General features: G+C 37.2%; 1 protein-coding gene across 3 annotated transcripts in view; it reads left to right on the top strand.

Moving 5' to 3' along the window:
• The window catches only part of FBXO10 (F-box protein 10), a 97369-nt gene that overhangs the window by 65008 nt on the left and 14344 nt on the right, over nucleotides 1-18017 (top strand). For all 3 annotated transcript variants that reach the window (XM_027859081.1, XM_027859080.1, XM_027859079.1), the window contains exons 7-8: nucleotides 10162-10232; nucleotides 17739-17891. In XM_027859081.1, the coding sequence (XP_027714882.1) occupies nucleotides 10162-10232; nucleotides 17739-17891 (224 nt within the window). The remainder of the gene's footprint in view (nucleotides 1-10161; nucleotides 10233-17738; nucleotides 17892-18017) is intronic.

Below are 18017 nucleotides of genomic sequence, written 5' to 3'. Positions count from 1 at the left end.
CCCATTACAAATTATATTTACTCTTAGTTTTAGATAGATACTGCTAATTATTTTAAGAAAGGTTCCATTTATTTCTATGCTTTCTAGTGTTTTTAATAGGAATGGTTGTTATATTTTGTCAAAAGCTTTTTCTGTATCTTTTGAGATAATCATGTGATTTTTTGTTAGTTTTGTTATTGATATGGTCAATTATGCTGATAGTTTTTCTAATATTGAACCAGCCCTGCCTTCCTGGTATAAATCCCACCTGGTTATAGTGTATGATTTTTGTGATATATTGTTGTAATTTCCTTGTTAGTGCTTTATTTAAAAATTTTGCAGCACTATTCATTAGGGAAATTGGTCTATAGTTTTCTTTCTCTCTTTTGTTCTGCCTTGTTTAGATATCAAAACCATGTTCATATCACAAAAAGAATTTGGTAGAACTCCTTCTTTATCTACTTTTTCAAATGGTTTCAGGATTAATTGTTCTTTAAATGTCCAGTACAATTTACTTGTAAATCCTTCTGATCCTAGGAATTTTTTCTTAGTGAGCTTATTTATGGATTGTTCAATATATTTTTTCTAATATAGGGTTATTTTTGTATTCTGTTTCCTTTTCTGTTAACCTGAGCAATTTATGTTTTTTTTAAAATATGCATACATTTCACTTAGATTGTTAGTTTTACTGGCTTATAATTGGGCAAAATAACTCCTAATAATTGCTTTAATTTCCTCTTCATGGAAGAGGTCATGCATTCATCTTTTTCATTTTTGTTACTGGTAATTTGGTTTTCTTCTTGATTTTTTAAAATCAGATTAACCAATGGTTTATCTATTTTATTGGGATTTTTCCATAAAATCAAATCCTAGTTTTATTTACTATAATTTTTTTTTTAACTTTCTATTGCATTAATCTCTCCTTTGATTTTTAGGGTTTCCATTTTGGTATTTAACTGGGGATTTAAAATTTGGTTTTTTTTCCTAGTTATTTTTAGTTTTTTATGCCCAATTCATTGATCTGCTCTTTCTTTTATTGATATATGATTGAGAGATATAAATTTTCCCCTGAGTACTTCTTTGGCTGCATCCCACAAATTTTGGTAGGTTGTCTCATTGTTGTTATTCTCTTCAGTGAAATTATTGATTGGTTCTATGGTTTGTTCTTTGACCCATTCATTCCTTAGGATTAGATTATTTAGTTTCCAACAAATTTTTAATCTATGCTTCCACAACCCTTTTTTGGATGTAATTTTTATTTCATTATTGCCTGAAAATTTTTATTGCATTTGCTTTCTACACTTGTTTGTGAGGTTTTTGTGCTTTAACACATGGTCACTTTCTGTGAAGATGAGAAAAAGTTATACTCCTTTTTAATTTCCATTCAGTTTTCTCCAAAGGTCTATCATATCTAACATTTCTGAAGTTCTATTCATCTCCTTAACTTCTTTCTTATTTATTTATGGTTAGTTTTATTTAGCTCTGAGAGGAGAAGTTGAGGTCCCCCATTAGTATAGCTTTACTGTCTATTTCCTCCCACATTTAATTTTTTCTTTAAGAATTTGGACACTGTGTCATTTGGTACATATATGTTTAGCAGTAATATTATTTCATTGTCTGTGGTACCTTTTAGCAAGATGTGGTTTCCCTGCTTATCTCTTTTAATTAGGTCTGTTTTTGTTTTTGCTTCGTCTGTGAAAGGGAAAAAAGACACAGGGATATTAGCTTGTAATTATCCTAGTGAAGGTTTTTTAGAATGGAGGAAATGTAAATATGTCTGTAGGCAACAAGGAAGGAATCAGTGGATAGGAAGAGATTGAAGATGAGAGAGACAGAGGGATAATTACAGGGGCAATCTGTTGGAGCAGATGAGAAGGTGCCAGGTCAAGGGTATAGGTAGTGGGGTAAGTTTTAGCAAGGAAAGGACCACCTCTACATCAGAGACTAGAGTAGACTAGTTAATAGGGGTAATGTCAAGGAGTTTTGAGATATAGAAAAGGGAAAAAGAGGGATCCCTGGAAAAGTTTCTTTCTTAAAGCGTGAGGAGAGGTCTTCATCTGAGAGAAAAGAAGGGAAAGGATACTATGAGAGGTTTATGGAGAGAAAAGAAGGTATGGAATAGCCCCTGTGGGGAGTAGGGTAGAAAATCAATTAGAGAGGACTGTTCTTGCTCTTAACTATGCCTAATTAAGATTAGATGACGTATATTTGTAGTGTATGCATTCATGTGGCATGATTTCCTTCCATCTTCATTAAGCAGAGAAGGCCAATGGTAGAAGGAATTTAGGGTTAAGATTTGCAAGTCATGAACATTGACAAGACAGTGGGCAAGGGATCTGAGACTAGAGAATGGTGTAGAATTGAATTGGGTAGCTATAGTATGGTTTTTGGGAAGGGAGGAAGATGAGATTAGAGCAGTGGCGTTAGCTTCGTATGGGTGGAGGAAGTAGAGGATCCAGTGGGGACAAAGAATGGGTTTAGGAGGGATAATATATGATATGATCTGTTAAAGGGATTTTGTAATTTTTGATTGTTGAAGTGTGACATTTGTGGGTGAGGGTGATGGAGAAATAAACAATGTGTGACCAATACTCTATGACCAATCCTCTATTAGAGGAGTAGATCATAGGAGTTGAAGAGATAGAGGAATTGGGAGGTTAGGATGTTTGAGGGGACGTCAGCACATATGTCGAAGTCCCCTAGTACAAGGGCAAGAGTTGGGGTGGGGAGGGAGATTGTAAGCCAGCCACTGAACTCCTTGAGAAAGGAGGGACAATGACTTGGGGAGCCTGCAGATAACTGCTACTAGAATGTGTCTTGGTTGATAACTTGGAACGGATTGAACCTCAACAGAGGAGAGTTTGCCTAGTGACTTCAGGCAAAGGGAGAGTCTGGAAATGGCAATGAAGGGCATGGTGTATTCTGACTCTCCCTGCAGGACCCTTATGTTGGATGGCATGAGAGAAAGTACTGCCAGTGCTGAGAAGGGGGCTAGGGATGCAGTGTCATCCCAGGGGAGTCGGGTCTCTGACTAAGAGTTTACCTCACAATGTGAGGATGTTTGCATCTTCAAAATTGTGGAAATCAATTTTCTCTGCATTTATCTCACTGATTCATGTGTGGGATTCCCTGAATTGACCTTTAACAAATATAAAACCTCACATTTAACAGAGGAGTAGTTTAGTCTAAAGCATGTGCGTCATAGGATAAGTCAGTGTAGAATTAAGGAGAAGGGATAATAGGAAAAGCAGCTGACTTAGATAATATTTTCATTTCTACTTTTCTACTTAATTTTTCTTTGCTTAAGAGCAATCAACCTATTTTAATAGTCATTCAACAAACCTCCAAAGTATGTGTGACAAAATATATAAACTAAATCAGATTAATTTAAATAATAAAACATAAAGGAATGAAAATGTGGTAAGTCATGTTCAGTAAATGCTGAACCAAATTCAAACATTTATAGTCTGAATTTTGACCACCCAAGACCAAATAGTATACCATGTTTCAATCATTTAATTTGCTATCTTATGGTTTAAAATTGCTCTTTTCAAAATGTACATGCATTTCACACATCAGGCCAGATTGTGTGCAACGAAGTTTTGTTTTCTAAAATATAACCAATTAATGATCGTAGATGGAACATACCTATATGTATATAAATTACTGAAATACTAGAGGAGAAAAATGGATTTTGTTTTAATAATAAAAATAAAAGGATCTGCTTTTTAAGAGTATTCTTTGTAAAGAGTGATCATGAAAAGATGCATCAATAACTGACAAGTCATTATAATGGAGAAGAGGTGACCTAAGGTAGTAAATAGAGCACCAAGACCACCCATGTTATGTCCTGGCTCTGCCACCAGGCATTTGGGTAATCTTAGCCAAGTCCTTACCTGCAAGCTGGGGAATACCTCCTAATGCACAGTGATTTTGTAAGGATGAAATATTTTGTTTGAAAGCACACTGATAAGTATAAAATGGCATTATAAATTTAAGGTCTTCTCATCATTGACCCCCTTTTCCAGCTGTCTTCCCAGCAGGTCAGTACAGTGGCAGAACACACGTGGAACATACACCATAGCAGTTACCATTTTTTTATGCTATTTCAGGGCTCACAAAGAATTTTTTAGAGGACCTGAGTTCAAATCCGGCCTCAGACCGAACACTTGACGCTGACTAGCTGTGTGACCCTGGGCAAGTCACTTAACCCCAATTGCCTAAAAAAAAAAAAAAAAAGACAAAAAATTTTTTAGACACCTCCAAAGACTCCGCGTTACTCATATAGGTATGGCTATGCCTGTCCCTGTGTGCCAAAGGCTTACTTAGGTGAGTTATAGGGCATGTCACCTGCCCACCTGCCCTTGCTTCTACCTCTCTGTTAGGTCCTTCAGTTACCATGCTATTATTATCTAAGCACAAATCTTAACTTAATTTGTATAATAAACCCTACTTCATAGGACTTCAGTATGGCTTCGGTGACAAGATATAGCTATACATATATAGATAAATCCATTGTGCCACTAAGCTACCCAGATACACATATACATATATATATTGTATCTACATGCATATATGTATACGCACATGTGTATATATGCATATGTGTACATGTATACTGATCGACATACATTTATGTATATACATATGTGTATATGGGCATGTGTTGCATACACATATATACATACATGTATGCCTGTACATATATTTGTATGTATTTGGGCAGCTAGATGGCTCAGTAGATAGAGAATGTCCAGCATGGAATCAGGAATACTCACCATCATGAGTTCAAATCTGGCTTCAGATACTTACTAGGTTGTGTGACCCTAGGCAAGTCACTTAACCCTGTTTGCCTCAGTTTCCTCATCTGTAAAATGAGCTAGAGAAGAAAAGTGGCAAACCACTCCAGTACCTTTGCCAAGAAAAACCCCAAACGGGGTCACAAAGAGTCAGACATGACTAAACAACATATATGTATGTATGTGTATACATGTATGCCTATATGAACAAAAATCTTAACTTATTTTTATGTAATTAGGATTAACTTCATGAGATTTATGTATGTGTGTCGTACATATGCATGTATTTATATCAGTTCACATTTACATAATGTTTTAAGGTTTGCAAAGTGCTTCACAAATATCTCATTTGATCTCATCTATATGTGTGTATATTTCTTTTGCACCTTTGTCATCTTTTAAATGGCAGGGATGCTATCAGTGTCCCATGACCCCTGAGTTACATAATCAGTTCTAAGAGATAATTAAAACAGGTCCCTGAAGTTACTTGAATGAAGAGAACCAAGCACACATTTGTTCACTGTGACACACAACCTGTCATTCAGTGTGCCAGCAGTTGTTCTTAGAGATAATTATATGATACTGGTCTCTAAATAAGGGACCAGTTAATGCCCATTAATTGAAGGGTCGTATATAATAACTGCCAGGTGATTTGAAACCTAAGAAGATAAAAGCAGCCTGCCTGTTCATATCCATCCTACTGAATTCTTTTTCATCTAATATCAGATGCATATAATTATCACAGATAATTTCCCCTGTTTAACTCCAGTAATTTTAAGGTAGAAACAAAATGTTTTTGCTTTTCACAGCTTGCATTTGGGGGCTTCTGTTTCTGGGAAGTCAGTCTAGGTAGTCCTGTCCTGGTCTCTTGTCCAGTCGCTACTATAGATGGCAAAGAGGCTTAGTCAAGGTATTTACATACTTGGTACAAAGAGGGCCCTGTACAAGACACAGGGACAAGTTATCTGAAGCTCCGGCCCTGGAAGGAGAAGATAGGATATAAATATAAATGACTCTAACATAGAGCAAACTCACAAGTTTCATGAGAGGTACACAACTAAAAATAAATGTTTATTATAGCATTGTTAGGCATAAAAAACATTTTCCTGTGATGTGGATAGTGAAAGTATTGTACCCTTTAAAAGATAAGGAAATAGAATCTCAGAGAAGTTAAAGGGCTTGCCCAAAGGCACAAAACCACTATTGGATCTAAGACATGAATAGCCCTCCCCAGGTCTAAAGTGCTGCCTAGAATCTATCACCCCATGCTGCCTCTCTCCAAAGTACTTGGGCAAGTTAATTTTTCACTCCATTCAAGTGTCAAGTGAATGGCACAAACAGTGCTTACTGAGTAAGTGGAACTTGAACACCGCCTTGAAGAACACGTAGGATTTAGATAGGTTGGGGAAGAAGTAAGAAAGGTAATCTAAGGGGCAACTAGGTGGTGCAGTGGCCAAGAGCCTTGGCCTTGGAGTCAGGAGGACCTGAGTTCAAATCTGGCCTCAGACACTTGACATTTACTAACTGTGTGACCCTGGGCAAGTCACTTAATCCCAATTGCCTCACCAAAAAAAAAAAAAAGATAGTCTAAGTATGAGAGATGACTTGAAGCAAAGGCCTGAGACCTCTTTGTGAGACCAGTTTAGTCTGAATTGGAAGTAGTGGGAGTGGTCAGGGGAGGAGAAGTTTCTTGGATGTTTATCTTACAGTCAGGTTGTAGAAGTCCTCAAAAAAAAAAACTTGGCTAAGTCCTTAATTTTTTTTCTATTTTATTTTCTTTTATTTTAAAGATTTTTATACCTTGTTATTAATATATATTTTTTATTTCATTAAATATTTCACAGTTATATTTAAAAATTTTTAAGATTCATTTTTTGAAATGTTGAGTTCCAAATTTTCTTCCTCCCTCCTGCCCCTTCCCTACCCCTTGAGAAGACAAGCAAAATGATATTGATTATACATGTGAAGTCTTGCAAAACATTTCCATATTAGCCATGTTGCAAAAGAAAACACACACACACACACACAAGAAGAAAAATTAAGTAAATGGAAAAAAGTATGCTTCAGTCTGCACTCAGAGTACATCATTTCTCTTTCTGAAGGTAGATAGCATCTTTCATTATAACTCCTTTAAAATTGTCTTGGACCATTATATTGATCAAAATTGCTAATTCATTCACAATTGATCATTCTGCTGTTACTGTGTACAGTGTTTTCCTGGTTCTGCTCACCTCATTTCATATCAATACATATAAGATTTTCCAGGTGTTTTCTGAATCCATCCATTTTGTTATTTCTTATAGCCCAATAATATTCCATCACAATCATATACCACAACTTGTTGAGCCATTGCCCAGTTGATGGGCATCTCTTCAATTTCCAATTCCTTGCCTCTAGAAAAAGAACTGCTATAAATATTTTTATACAAATAGATTCTTTTCCTTTTTCTTTGATCTCTCTGGGGTATAGATCTAGTAGCAGTATTACTGGGTCAAAAGGTGTGCACAGTTTTATAGCCCTTTGTTCCCCATAATTAAACCAGTTTACAATTCTGCCACAGGACATTGGTATCCCATTTTTTCCACTTTTCCCCAGAATTTATCATTTTCCTTTTCTAATCCGAGGTTCTAGTCTAACTTCATGGTGGCACCTCAGAGTTGTTTTAATTTGTTTTTCTCTAATCAGTAGTGATTTAGGGCATTTTTTCATGTGACAGTTGATAGCTTTGATTTCTTCCTCTAAAAACTACCTGTTCCTATCCTTTGATCATTTATCAATTGGGGAATGGCTTTTATTTTGATAAATTTGTCTCAGATCCTTATATGCTTGAGAAATGAGGCCTTTATCAGAGAAAATTGTTGTAAAATCCACCCCCCCAATTTCCTACTTTTCTTTTCATTTTGGCTGCATTAGTTTTGTTTGCGCAAAATTTTTTAATTTCATGTAATCAAAATTATCTGTTTTACTTCCTGTGATCCTGATTTCAGGATTCTGCTTCCAAAGACTCCCACCTCTCAAGTGAGAGGAGATAAATGCCATGGTTAGCTAGGACCAAAATTGGTCATTGTAATTAATCTGAGTTTGTCTGTTATGCCTATTTTTAGGCAATAGGGAACCATTGAGGATTTTTGAGCCAGGCAGGTTACATGATAAAAATAGTGTTTAGGAAAATCACTAGAGATCATTGTGTTTGGATCATAAGAACCTGAAAGCAATATTAGAAGACTTGCAATGTAAAAGACTGGTGAATGGAGCTCTAGGGGATTAGCTGACATTTGTACAGAACTTTAAATTTCACAGAGCACTTTCTTTAATCACATTAATTGACCCTAGAACTAGAAGACACTAGAGATCATCTAATTCAGCCCCCTTCCCAGTGTATGATATTTGCTACATCAGTCATTCTTTGCCCAACATTCTTACTTTCTCCACCCAAATCCAGATAGACCAGGAGAGAAAATTTGCTCTAGGCAATGTAAGGAAATTATTTCCAAGGTCTTAAGTTATTGCTGCCACATATTTTTTTTTTTTTACTGGAATGATAGTCATGTCCAAAGTCCACTGGGAGAAAGCATCAGGAAAGCTGTTGATCTGTGGCGCATTATCTCCAGTATCCCATTATGAAAGCATAAGACTATGTCTGACTCTACAGGGAAGAGTTCTGGACATGGGATTCAAAGCCCTGGGTTCTAATCCTGGATCTGAGACCTTGTCCAAGTCATTTAAACTTTGAGCCTCAGTTTGCTCATATGTAAAACAGGGTTAATGATATTTGCTGCGCATTTTCACAGGATTGGAGGGAGGAGCAAATCAAATAATGTACGTGAAATCATTTTGAAAACAGTAAAACGTAAAGCAGTTGTAACAACAATAATATAACAATATAGTAATGATATGTGTAATAATATAGCATTTATATAGTACTTTAAGGTTTTCCAAGCTCCTTAGAACATGTGATCCTCACCCCAACTCTGAGAGGTAGGTGTTAGTATTATCTTCTTTTTACAATGGAGGAAACTGTAGTAGATAAGGGTTAAGTTACTTGCCCAGGGTCACATAGCTAGCAAATATCTGAGACCAGGTTTGAATTCAGACCTTCCTAATTCCAGGTCCAGTGCTCTACCCACTGTACCACCTAGCTACCTCTAAAGAGACAGGTTAGTTCTCTACTGAGTGGCAATAGCATTGTTCCATTAATAAAAATAACTTAATTATTTAATTCAGTTATTAATGTCCTTAATTAATTCTTCAATGGCATCATAGTTCTTCTGAGGCAAGTGCAATTAGTTCTATTTGCAAATAGAGAAACTGGAACCCAGAGAAGGGACAAAGATCTGTGGCATAAGGTGTGATATCACTGTGGAGTCAAAGAGAATGGGGCCCTTTTCTTTCCCTCTCTTGACATAAGTGGCTCCATTTTGGAACTAGCTTCCATGTCAGTGTGGATTGAGCAAGCCCCTGTGTTTGAGTTCATTCCCACCCCAGTTTGCTCTGCAAGAAGAGTATTAAGTTATCCCAGAAAAATGTAGGAAAAAAAAAGTTATTTCTCCCCTTCCTTACAAGGTAAATTTTAGAGAAAACAAAGTTCTTTGTCCTGTCTGCGAGAACAGTTATAGATAGCTTTCAAAACAACAAATTGTTTTCCTTACGGTATAAAATGTCTGCTCTCTGCTTGGCTTGGGGGTTGGGAGGCTGGTGTGCAGGACTCTGCCAAAGGCTCCTCTCCATAGTTAGATGTATGTGGAAAGATTTTACTGTGTTTCCTGTAGCTGTGTCTTTGAATAAACTTCTCTAAACTGTTATTCCAAATTGTTCTGTGGAGCCAGATGTTTTTATAATGACCTCGCTTTCCAGGTCTGCAGATGTAGTTTTGTGCATGCAGATACCCAATGTGTAGCTTTAGTATGATGGTTCAGATATGTCTGTATGGCTTTATGCCCATCTAGAAGCCAAGCTTTTTTGGGTGAACATCAATGAAAAAACAAAGAAAGTAGCCTCTGAAGGAGTGTATTTCCACTGTACTTGTTTTTAAAACTTCCTTTTCCATACCTGTTTTCCTGCTAATGATGCCCCTCATTATATGCTATCAGTAGCAAATAGAAGGAAATTCTGATTGAGGGAAAAAATAGCTTTAAAAAAACCTTTATTCTTAAAGAATAAGAATAATCCAAAAAATTATTTATGCTGCTATCATTTTGATTCATCAGAAAAAGAAAAAGCATTTGGAATTTATTTCAGTTTTGGCCACAGTTTTGTTTTTGCTAGTGGTCCCCTCTCCCTTTCTCTCTCCCTTTTATTTTTTTGAGTCTTTTTGCTTTGCCTTTTATAAATTGTTATTTGGACTGTGATCTGATTGCTTGGTTTTCCTCTCCTTCCCTTTTAGTGGAAACCACATTTTCCAAGGTCTTGCTGCTGGCATAGCAGTAAACGAGAATGGAAGAGGACAAATAACAGGTATGAAAATAAAGATACATTCTTTCAGGGTGATGTCTCCCAGGACAGTACCCTCTTTCCCTTTGAGGTGACCAGGGTGACATATTCTTGAAGATGTAGTTTAGTTCAGCAGACTCATCCCAGAATTCGAGTAATCACAAACCTTAAATTCTCATCCCCTCTCTGATATTCACAACTCACATTTCTGTAGCACTTTGTAGGGTGCAAATAAAGGTCACAGCCACACTATGGAGCTGGGAGTGCAAGCTTTAGTATTCTTACCTTATAGTAAGGGAACTGGGGCTCTGAGAGTTTCATTGTTTTGGCCAGGGTCACATGGCTCCTAAGTGTCAAATCCAGATTTAACTCTGGCCTCCAGGCTCCTAGTGCAGCATTCTTTGCATCTCCAGTTCTGCTAACTAGGTATAGCTAACTAGTAGTTAACTAGCCAACTAGTTGTAGCTGCCTCTCTGGTTCTACTGCTAACTAGTGGTAGCTAGCTAACTTACTAACCTTAAGAAGCTTAGGTGGCACAGTGGTTTGGGCACTAGGCCTGGAATCAAAAAAGATCCGAGTTCAAATTCAACCTCATGCACTTACTAGCTGTGTGACCCTGAGCAAATCACTTTAACCTCCATTTGCCTCAGTTTCTTTATCAGTGAAATGCAGATGATAATAATAGCACCTATCTGTTCTTCTAGGAGGACACAACATACACAGAAAAATCAATACAAAATATATATGAGTAAAACCCAAATTAATAAGGCAGGTTGGGAATGCTGACAGTTGAAAAGATCAGGAATTGGGAGTGAACTGGCTCTTTCTGAGCAAAGACTTGAGACTAACTAGGAATCAAAGAGGCCAAATCACAAACAGACTCTAGCTGCAAATCTAAAGATGTTCTTTCTTTTATATGGTAGTAGGGAAAGGCCTTCTCATCACATATTACTATTTGTCATCTACATCCCCACAGTCATGTTAGTGAGAAGTCTTGGTTCATTCACCTAATTATCTGTGTGACTCTGGACAAGTTACTTAAATGCTCTGAACCTCCATCCATTTCCTCATCTTGAAACTCGGGTTGGGATTTAGTTCCCTACTCCTTTTTCCCAGTGCACTAGGATTATTTTGGGGATCCAAAGGAAATAAATAGAATGGGGAATTTTATTGATCAGATCAGATTCTCCTTTTCTTATTGTTTCCTAAATTTATCAACAGTTGCTCTGTAAGTGAGTAGGTTTTGTTTTTATTTTGTTTGTTTTAATAAACTAAGGCACCTCACAAAGAAAGAAACAGGCCATGTATATGTAATTTATAGAATGTACATACTCTAATGAGGTTTATTGAAGGCTAGTCTTTGTAGCCAGTAGAGGTCCTTAAGGAATGGAGACTGTGTAGGAGTACCAATTATAGTTCTAGGTTGTTCTGGGTATTGTGGTGGGTTTCCACCATCTAAAAGACTCGATTTTCTTATGTTTATTTAAGATGTGGAAATCAGTTAACTAGGTTAACAAAAATCTATTTCATTTGGGCTGAGATGATAATTTGAAATTATAATTTTGGAAATAGGGAGAGAACTTTTCAGCAATTTTGAAATGTAAAGGTGTGTGTAGGAATTTCTTCTGCTTAACTCTACATATTTGCTAAAAGAGATTTTCTTTTTTTCTCCCTCTTATTGGGGAAAAGGGTGTGTTGTGGGAGAGAAGAGGACTAGAGATAGAGTAGCCAAAAAAGAAGGAAAGAAAAAGAAAAGATGGTCATTGACATTTTTTTTTTAATGTACAGAAGAGAGCAAAAGGAAGCCTAGAAAGAATCCTGGACCAGCAGTTTAGCTCTGAAAGTAACATGTTGACTTTATTGCATATTTTAGAAAGAAAAGCAAACAGTACTTAGCAGACATTCATAGTTTCATATGCAATCCTTTTTTTTTTCCTGTTCCATATATTTGTCCATATATATGGAAATGGTCATTTACTTAGTGTTGGTTAAGTTTAGAATTTTTTTTTTGCAGTTTTTTTTTTCTTTTTAGGCAGTTGGGGTTAAGTTAATTTTGATTGAGCCCAGTAATGACAGTGACACGATCACTGCTCCTAATTGTCATCTTCCCTAAAGCCGGCTGAGAAGTTTTCAGTGAAAGGCCACTCAGGAGAAGAATCTCCCGTCTGCGTCACGTCACAGTCAAGTAGACAAGCATTTCAATGAAATTGAATTTTGAACTGCTGTTCTTTCCAGTTAGATTTGTTTTAAAGAATGACAGGGATGTTGTTCTCAAAATAGCCCCTGCCAGTTCCCTATATCTCCGGTTGCTTTAGTGAGACCACGGCATTTATTGACAGCTAAGCTTCATGTTTTGTGCAGCCCTTCAGGGACCCAGAGAAAAGTCAGGTGATTTCGTCTTTCTTTGGTGTCCTAGACTTATTGTCAATGCTGACATCTGTGTAATTGGCTCAGACATTTAGCCGTTGAAAGATCATCCTCCAGAGGACGGGGTCATAGATTAGATTTCCACATCAGGCCAGTTACCTCTGACCTGTTCCATGATCACAGGCTGCACACTTTGGGAGAGGGGAGGGGAATCAAGAGGGGAGCTGGGCAAGGGCTCCCGAATGGGTCCACGGGAGAGCAGCCGCAGAGCTAGAAAAACAGGACAGCTAATACTCTGTGGACTGTGTGTCGAAAGCATCACTGGCCCTTGTCAAGTGCAGGACGTGCTCCCTTTACAAGTCCTAAGGAGAAGAAGATAAAGTAAAAACCTTCTTTATGCCCAGAAGAGGATTCTTAGCCAATCCTCTACTCTGTCTTACCTTAGTTTCTCCACTGTCCCAGCCTCTGGTCACGTTGGTTATAAGGATTATTTTGGCTGCTGCTAGAATACTCTTCTTCGTTGTACAACAGTGTTATTATTAAGTGTGTCTGGATGACATCCAAGCTCCATATTTTCCTCCCATCCCTATTCTGCACTAATCATTTCCTAGCAACAGGACTGCTTTTCCCTCATTGACTCACTACTTCTCAGCCCTTGCCACCTTCTCACTTCACTTTCTATGTCCAAACTTCTTTACTTTTCAGAACATATTTCAGTGACTTTTGGACCTTCCCCTGATGCCAGCTAAATCATAGGCCCACCCCACCCCACTCCTCCTCTCTCTTTCATTTTACCCCTTTTAGCTATGGTAGGGTCTTTCTATTTTGGCTTACCCCTGGGCAGGTAGTACCTTCAAAGGAGTAGATCATTGACCTGGGATGAAATTGGGAGCTGCTAGTATGGTCCCCTTTTCTGAGTCCACTCTTTCTGTGTTCTACTTAGCATAGCTCCCAGGCAGACTAGCACAGGCATAGGTATGAGGAGTTATGAGAGAATTTGTTGGCCCTCTAAAGGAAGAATTGCTTCTTAATCTGCAGTATATACACTTATTTTTAAATATGTATATTTTGATAACTGAAAGTCAATATAATTGGTTTCCTTTGTAATCCTATGTATTTTATTCTATGCATTTAAAAACATTCTTCTAAGAAGGGGTCCATAGGTTTCATCAGACTGCTGAAGCATCACAAAAGGTAAAGAAGGAAGAAAAGCATTAATTAAATACCTACTATGAGCTAGATACTATTCTACGCATTTTATAAATATTATCTCATTTGATCCTCATAAAACCCTGGGAGGTAGATGCTGTTATTATCCCCATTTTAGAGATTAAATGACTTACCCAGTTTCATACAGCCAGTAAAAATCTGAGGTCAAATTTGAACTCAGGTCTTCCTGCCTCCAAGCTTAGTGTTCTAACCATTGCGCCATCTGGCTGCCTTGAACCCATGAGCTAAACAAAGTCCCAGATGTAATGACAGTTACATTTTTGAAACAGCAGAGATTTGTTTCCCCCATTATACAGGGTGTTCCAGAAGTATTAGTATTAAGCTTTAATAGCTGCATAGAGGGGAAGAGACAACAATATGATAATAAAGTGAAGAAATCAGAGAAATTAATTATGAAGAGCTGCCATAATAGATTAAGTGTAATTAAAGTTAATCATTGAATATGCAGCAGCCTTTTACTCAGATTTTCAGACTTGATGGCCAAAGTGGATTTAGAATGATAGAATTGTTGAATTTTAGAACTGGGAGGGACTTGAGAATAGGGTCTAATTATACTAATTAAATTGTCCCAGTCCTTTCACATGATATGACTTTTAAAAGTCGTCCTTATTCTTATTAAAAGAAAATTTAGAAACATGAGATTATACTAAAAATTACATTGTTTTTCTCTGTGTTCTGCCTCCAAAAGCCTGACTCAACTAGTTCTTTAGAAATTGAAATGAGAGAAAATGTTCATTAGCACAGATAAGACAATAATCAGGTAAGACACCAGGAGTAATTTATATTTTAGCCCAGCAGACATAATGATTCTCAAAAATAGTAACAATATAACTGTCCTGTTAACAATCTCCACCCCACCTTGCCCTCCACACTTTCTCTGGCATTTGGTTATAGGAGAGACTGTTGTATCTTCAGTTAGTCAAGACTTTGAAATGACAGGATAGATCACACACTTAAGCATCTTTATGTCTTGAACGTCTTTTGCAGTCTGGTCAAGCCTTCTCAGAATAATAGTAATAGATATTTTATTATCATGCTTTGTATATGTGGAAAGTTAGCATAACAGAATCCCAGAACTTCAAGGAATCTCAAAGACCTTCTAGTCCATAATTCATTTTACAGCTGAGGGAACTAAGGCACAGAAGGGTGCGGATAAGCCCAGGGCATGTATGATAATGATATACTTGACTAGATTGAAAATAAACTGCATTGGCAAGACTTCCAAATCCCATTTTCTCATTCTTATTCCTGTTATCTACTTTTCAACCTAGAACCATATGGTCATTGTATTAAATCAGTTGATATTTGTTCTTTCTCTTGAACTGAGACACAAGCTTTCTACATAGGAATAATGTAGAAACCTCTGCAAGATTCTACACTCCTCTTCCTTTCCCAAGCACAGCCTGATGGTGGTTATCAAGCCAGATGCTGAATACACATAACTAACTTTTGATTATCTTCAGCTAATTATCCACTGTGTGCCCTCACTTCTTCCCATTCTTCTTTTTGTTATTTCATCATTTGTTGAAATTCCATCAGAGAGGAATTGAGACAGCCACTTTTGTTCCTTATGGGCTGTTCTGGTAAAGTAGTACTCCAAAACGTGGTTTCCAGTGAGACTTTGGAATGATCTGTGAATTTCATTTCTCATGCCATCCCTTACCACCATGCTGTCTTGTTGTCACTGAGACTTAAACATTTGTTGTTGGTTTTTATTCGTTCAGTTGTGTCCAATTCTTTGTGACCCCATGGACTAGGCTGTCCATGGTGTTTTCTTGGCAGAGATACTAGAGTGGTTTGCCATTTATTTCTTGAGGACTTAAACAGGATCACACACTTCCTAGACATATATTTGTCTAGAATCCTTGTGACTACACGTAAGTGGACAAGAATGTGCTATAATAATCATTCAATTAGATAAGGGGTTCTTAAATGTTTTTTGTGACCTGGACCCCTTTAGCAGTCTGGTGAAGTCTATGTTTACCTTCTCAGAATAATAATAATCACCAGCATTTATATGAAATAATTAATACACGTAAGATAGTGTATGAGATAATATTTATATAGCACTTAGCACAGTGTCTGACACATAGTAGGTGCTATGTAAATGCTACCTGTTATTATTATATAATATTTTAAGGTCTGTAAAATGCATTACGAATATTATCTCATTTATCCTTACAACAACCTTGGAAAATAAGGTGCTATTATTATTCCCATTTTGCAGATGAGAGAACTGAGGCAGATAGAGATTAAATGATTCACCCAGGGTCATCTGCTCTAGTTTCCTTTCCTAGAGCAGAGACTAGCCCAGGAAATAAAGCAGTCTCAAAATTTCTCCATCAAGTCATCCCTGGTCCCATTAGTCAGAAGTGATCTCTCTGTCCTCTGAATTTCCATATCACTGTTTGCCCTTCTCATGTCATTCTGAGCTTCTACCTTTTATCACAGTAATTTGTGTGCATGTCACATCTTCCCTCCTAAACTGTAAACTCCTTGAAATCCATTTTTGTATCACCCAAAGTGTCTACCTAACCCAGTGTCTCATACATAATAGGTAATGAAGAAATGTTTAATAAATGAATCTCCTCACCACAGCCTAGGGAGTTTGGAAAAAGATTGTAGTGCTCCCATTTTCCAAATGGAGGAACTGAGGTAGTGAGAGGTGACTTTGGATACTCAATGACAGTTTGGATACTGCCCTTTAGTCTGGAGAGGGTCCTCGAAATGATCTTCCCCTATATCATGCTTTTTTTTAAATAAAATTTTACTGATGTATTTTGTTTTTACATCACCCATATTTCCTCTTATATCTCTCCTTCACCCAAAGAGCCATCCCATATAACGGCATTCCATATAACTATCACTCTGAGTCTTATAATTCATCTGGGCTGGGCAGCTAGATGGCTCAGTGGATAGAGCACTGACCCTGCATTCAGGAAGACCTGAGTTCAAATCTGGCCTCAGACACTTGACACTTACTAGCTGTGTGACATTGGGCAAGTCACTTCACCCAATTGCCTCACAAAAGCAAAACAAAAAAAAACACATATAATTCATCTTGGCTTAAATTCAGTATATTTTATTGTAGTATTGGTATTTAGAGTTGGGAAATTCTGACTTAGTACCTAGTGAGCCTGGAGAGTGAATCAACTGCTACTTAGATTCAACCCATTTTCCATTCCTCTGAATTTCACTTAATCATGAGTCCCCAAGGCCCATAATCAGGCTGCATATCTATAGAAAATTCAAATTATTCATGTAGTGATCATCTCTCCAAGTAAATTCTAAACTTCTTAAATGCAGAAACTGTACTTTATGAATCTTTGTATTTTCTAGGACCTAACATAGTGTTCTACATGTAGCAAGTATTTAATAAATGCCTGTTAATTTTAATATAATGTCCTGCTATATATAGAATGCTGTATATGAGAGCTTCTACACATCTCTACCCTTCCCCACCCCCCAGTCAAGAACCAAAGAATCATCCTGCAGATGAGTTTTCCAAGTCCTTCATAAGCCCGATCAAAAAACACACCAAAAAACAAAAATGCCTTGGTATAACCATAATAATACATAATGTATAATGCCTTGATAGAACCATACTCAGAGTAGAAGACCACATTCTACCACCTTTGGTCCCCCCCCATTAATCTACATAGGGCCTCTTGGAGAACCTTGCGGTCTCTCAGAAATGGCTCTTGGTAGATGGGCAGAGCAGATAATGGGAAAAGAGAAGATCTTGTGTCCTGCTGATTCCTGGAATGTCTCATTTATCCGACATTTCCTTCTGTGGTGTCACATGTTGAACTGCAGTCTTTTTGAAGTCTGACTCCCAATGCTATTTGCTTGTTCATTTATAAGTTAGATCTTTAGAGGCCTTATGAATGATTGATTATGCTTAGCGAATGTCTTTTATACTTCTCACTTTAGAAAATGTTATACGTGAAAATCATTGGGGTGGCGCAGATATTCGCCGAGGAGGTGACCCTGTTCTCAGAAGCAATCTCATCTGCTTTGGTTATTCGGATGGCGTGGTTGTAGGAGAACAGGGAAAAGGACTAATCGAAGGAAATACCATATATGGTAAGAAAAATAAATTTAAGTGAGCTGTAATAGAGTCTGCCCAGTGTGTGCTGATAATGTTTAACAGCCAGCTCTCTACACACACACACACACACACACACACACACACACACACACACACACACA

This window comes from Vombatus ursinus, unplaced genomic scaffold, assembly GCF_900497805.2.
Source record: "Vombatus ursinus unplaced genomic scaffold, bare-nosed wombat genome assembly UNPS02014158.1, whole genome shotgun sequence".
NCBI lineage: Eukaryota > Metazoa > Chordata > Mammalia > Diprotodontia > Vombatidae > Vombatus > Vombatus ursinus.
The sequence above is the reverse complement of the archived record's forward strand: the minus strand, read 5'-3'. Positions and strand labels throughout refer to the sequence as shown.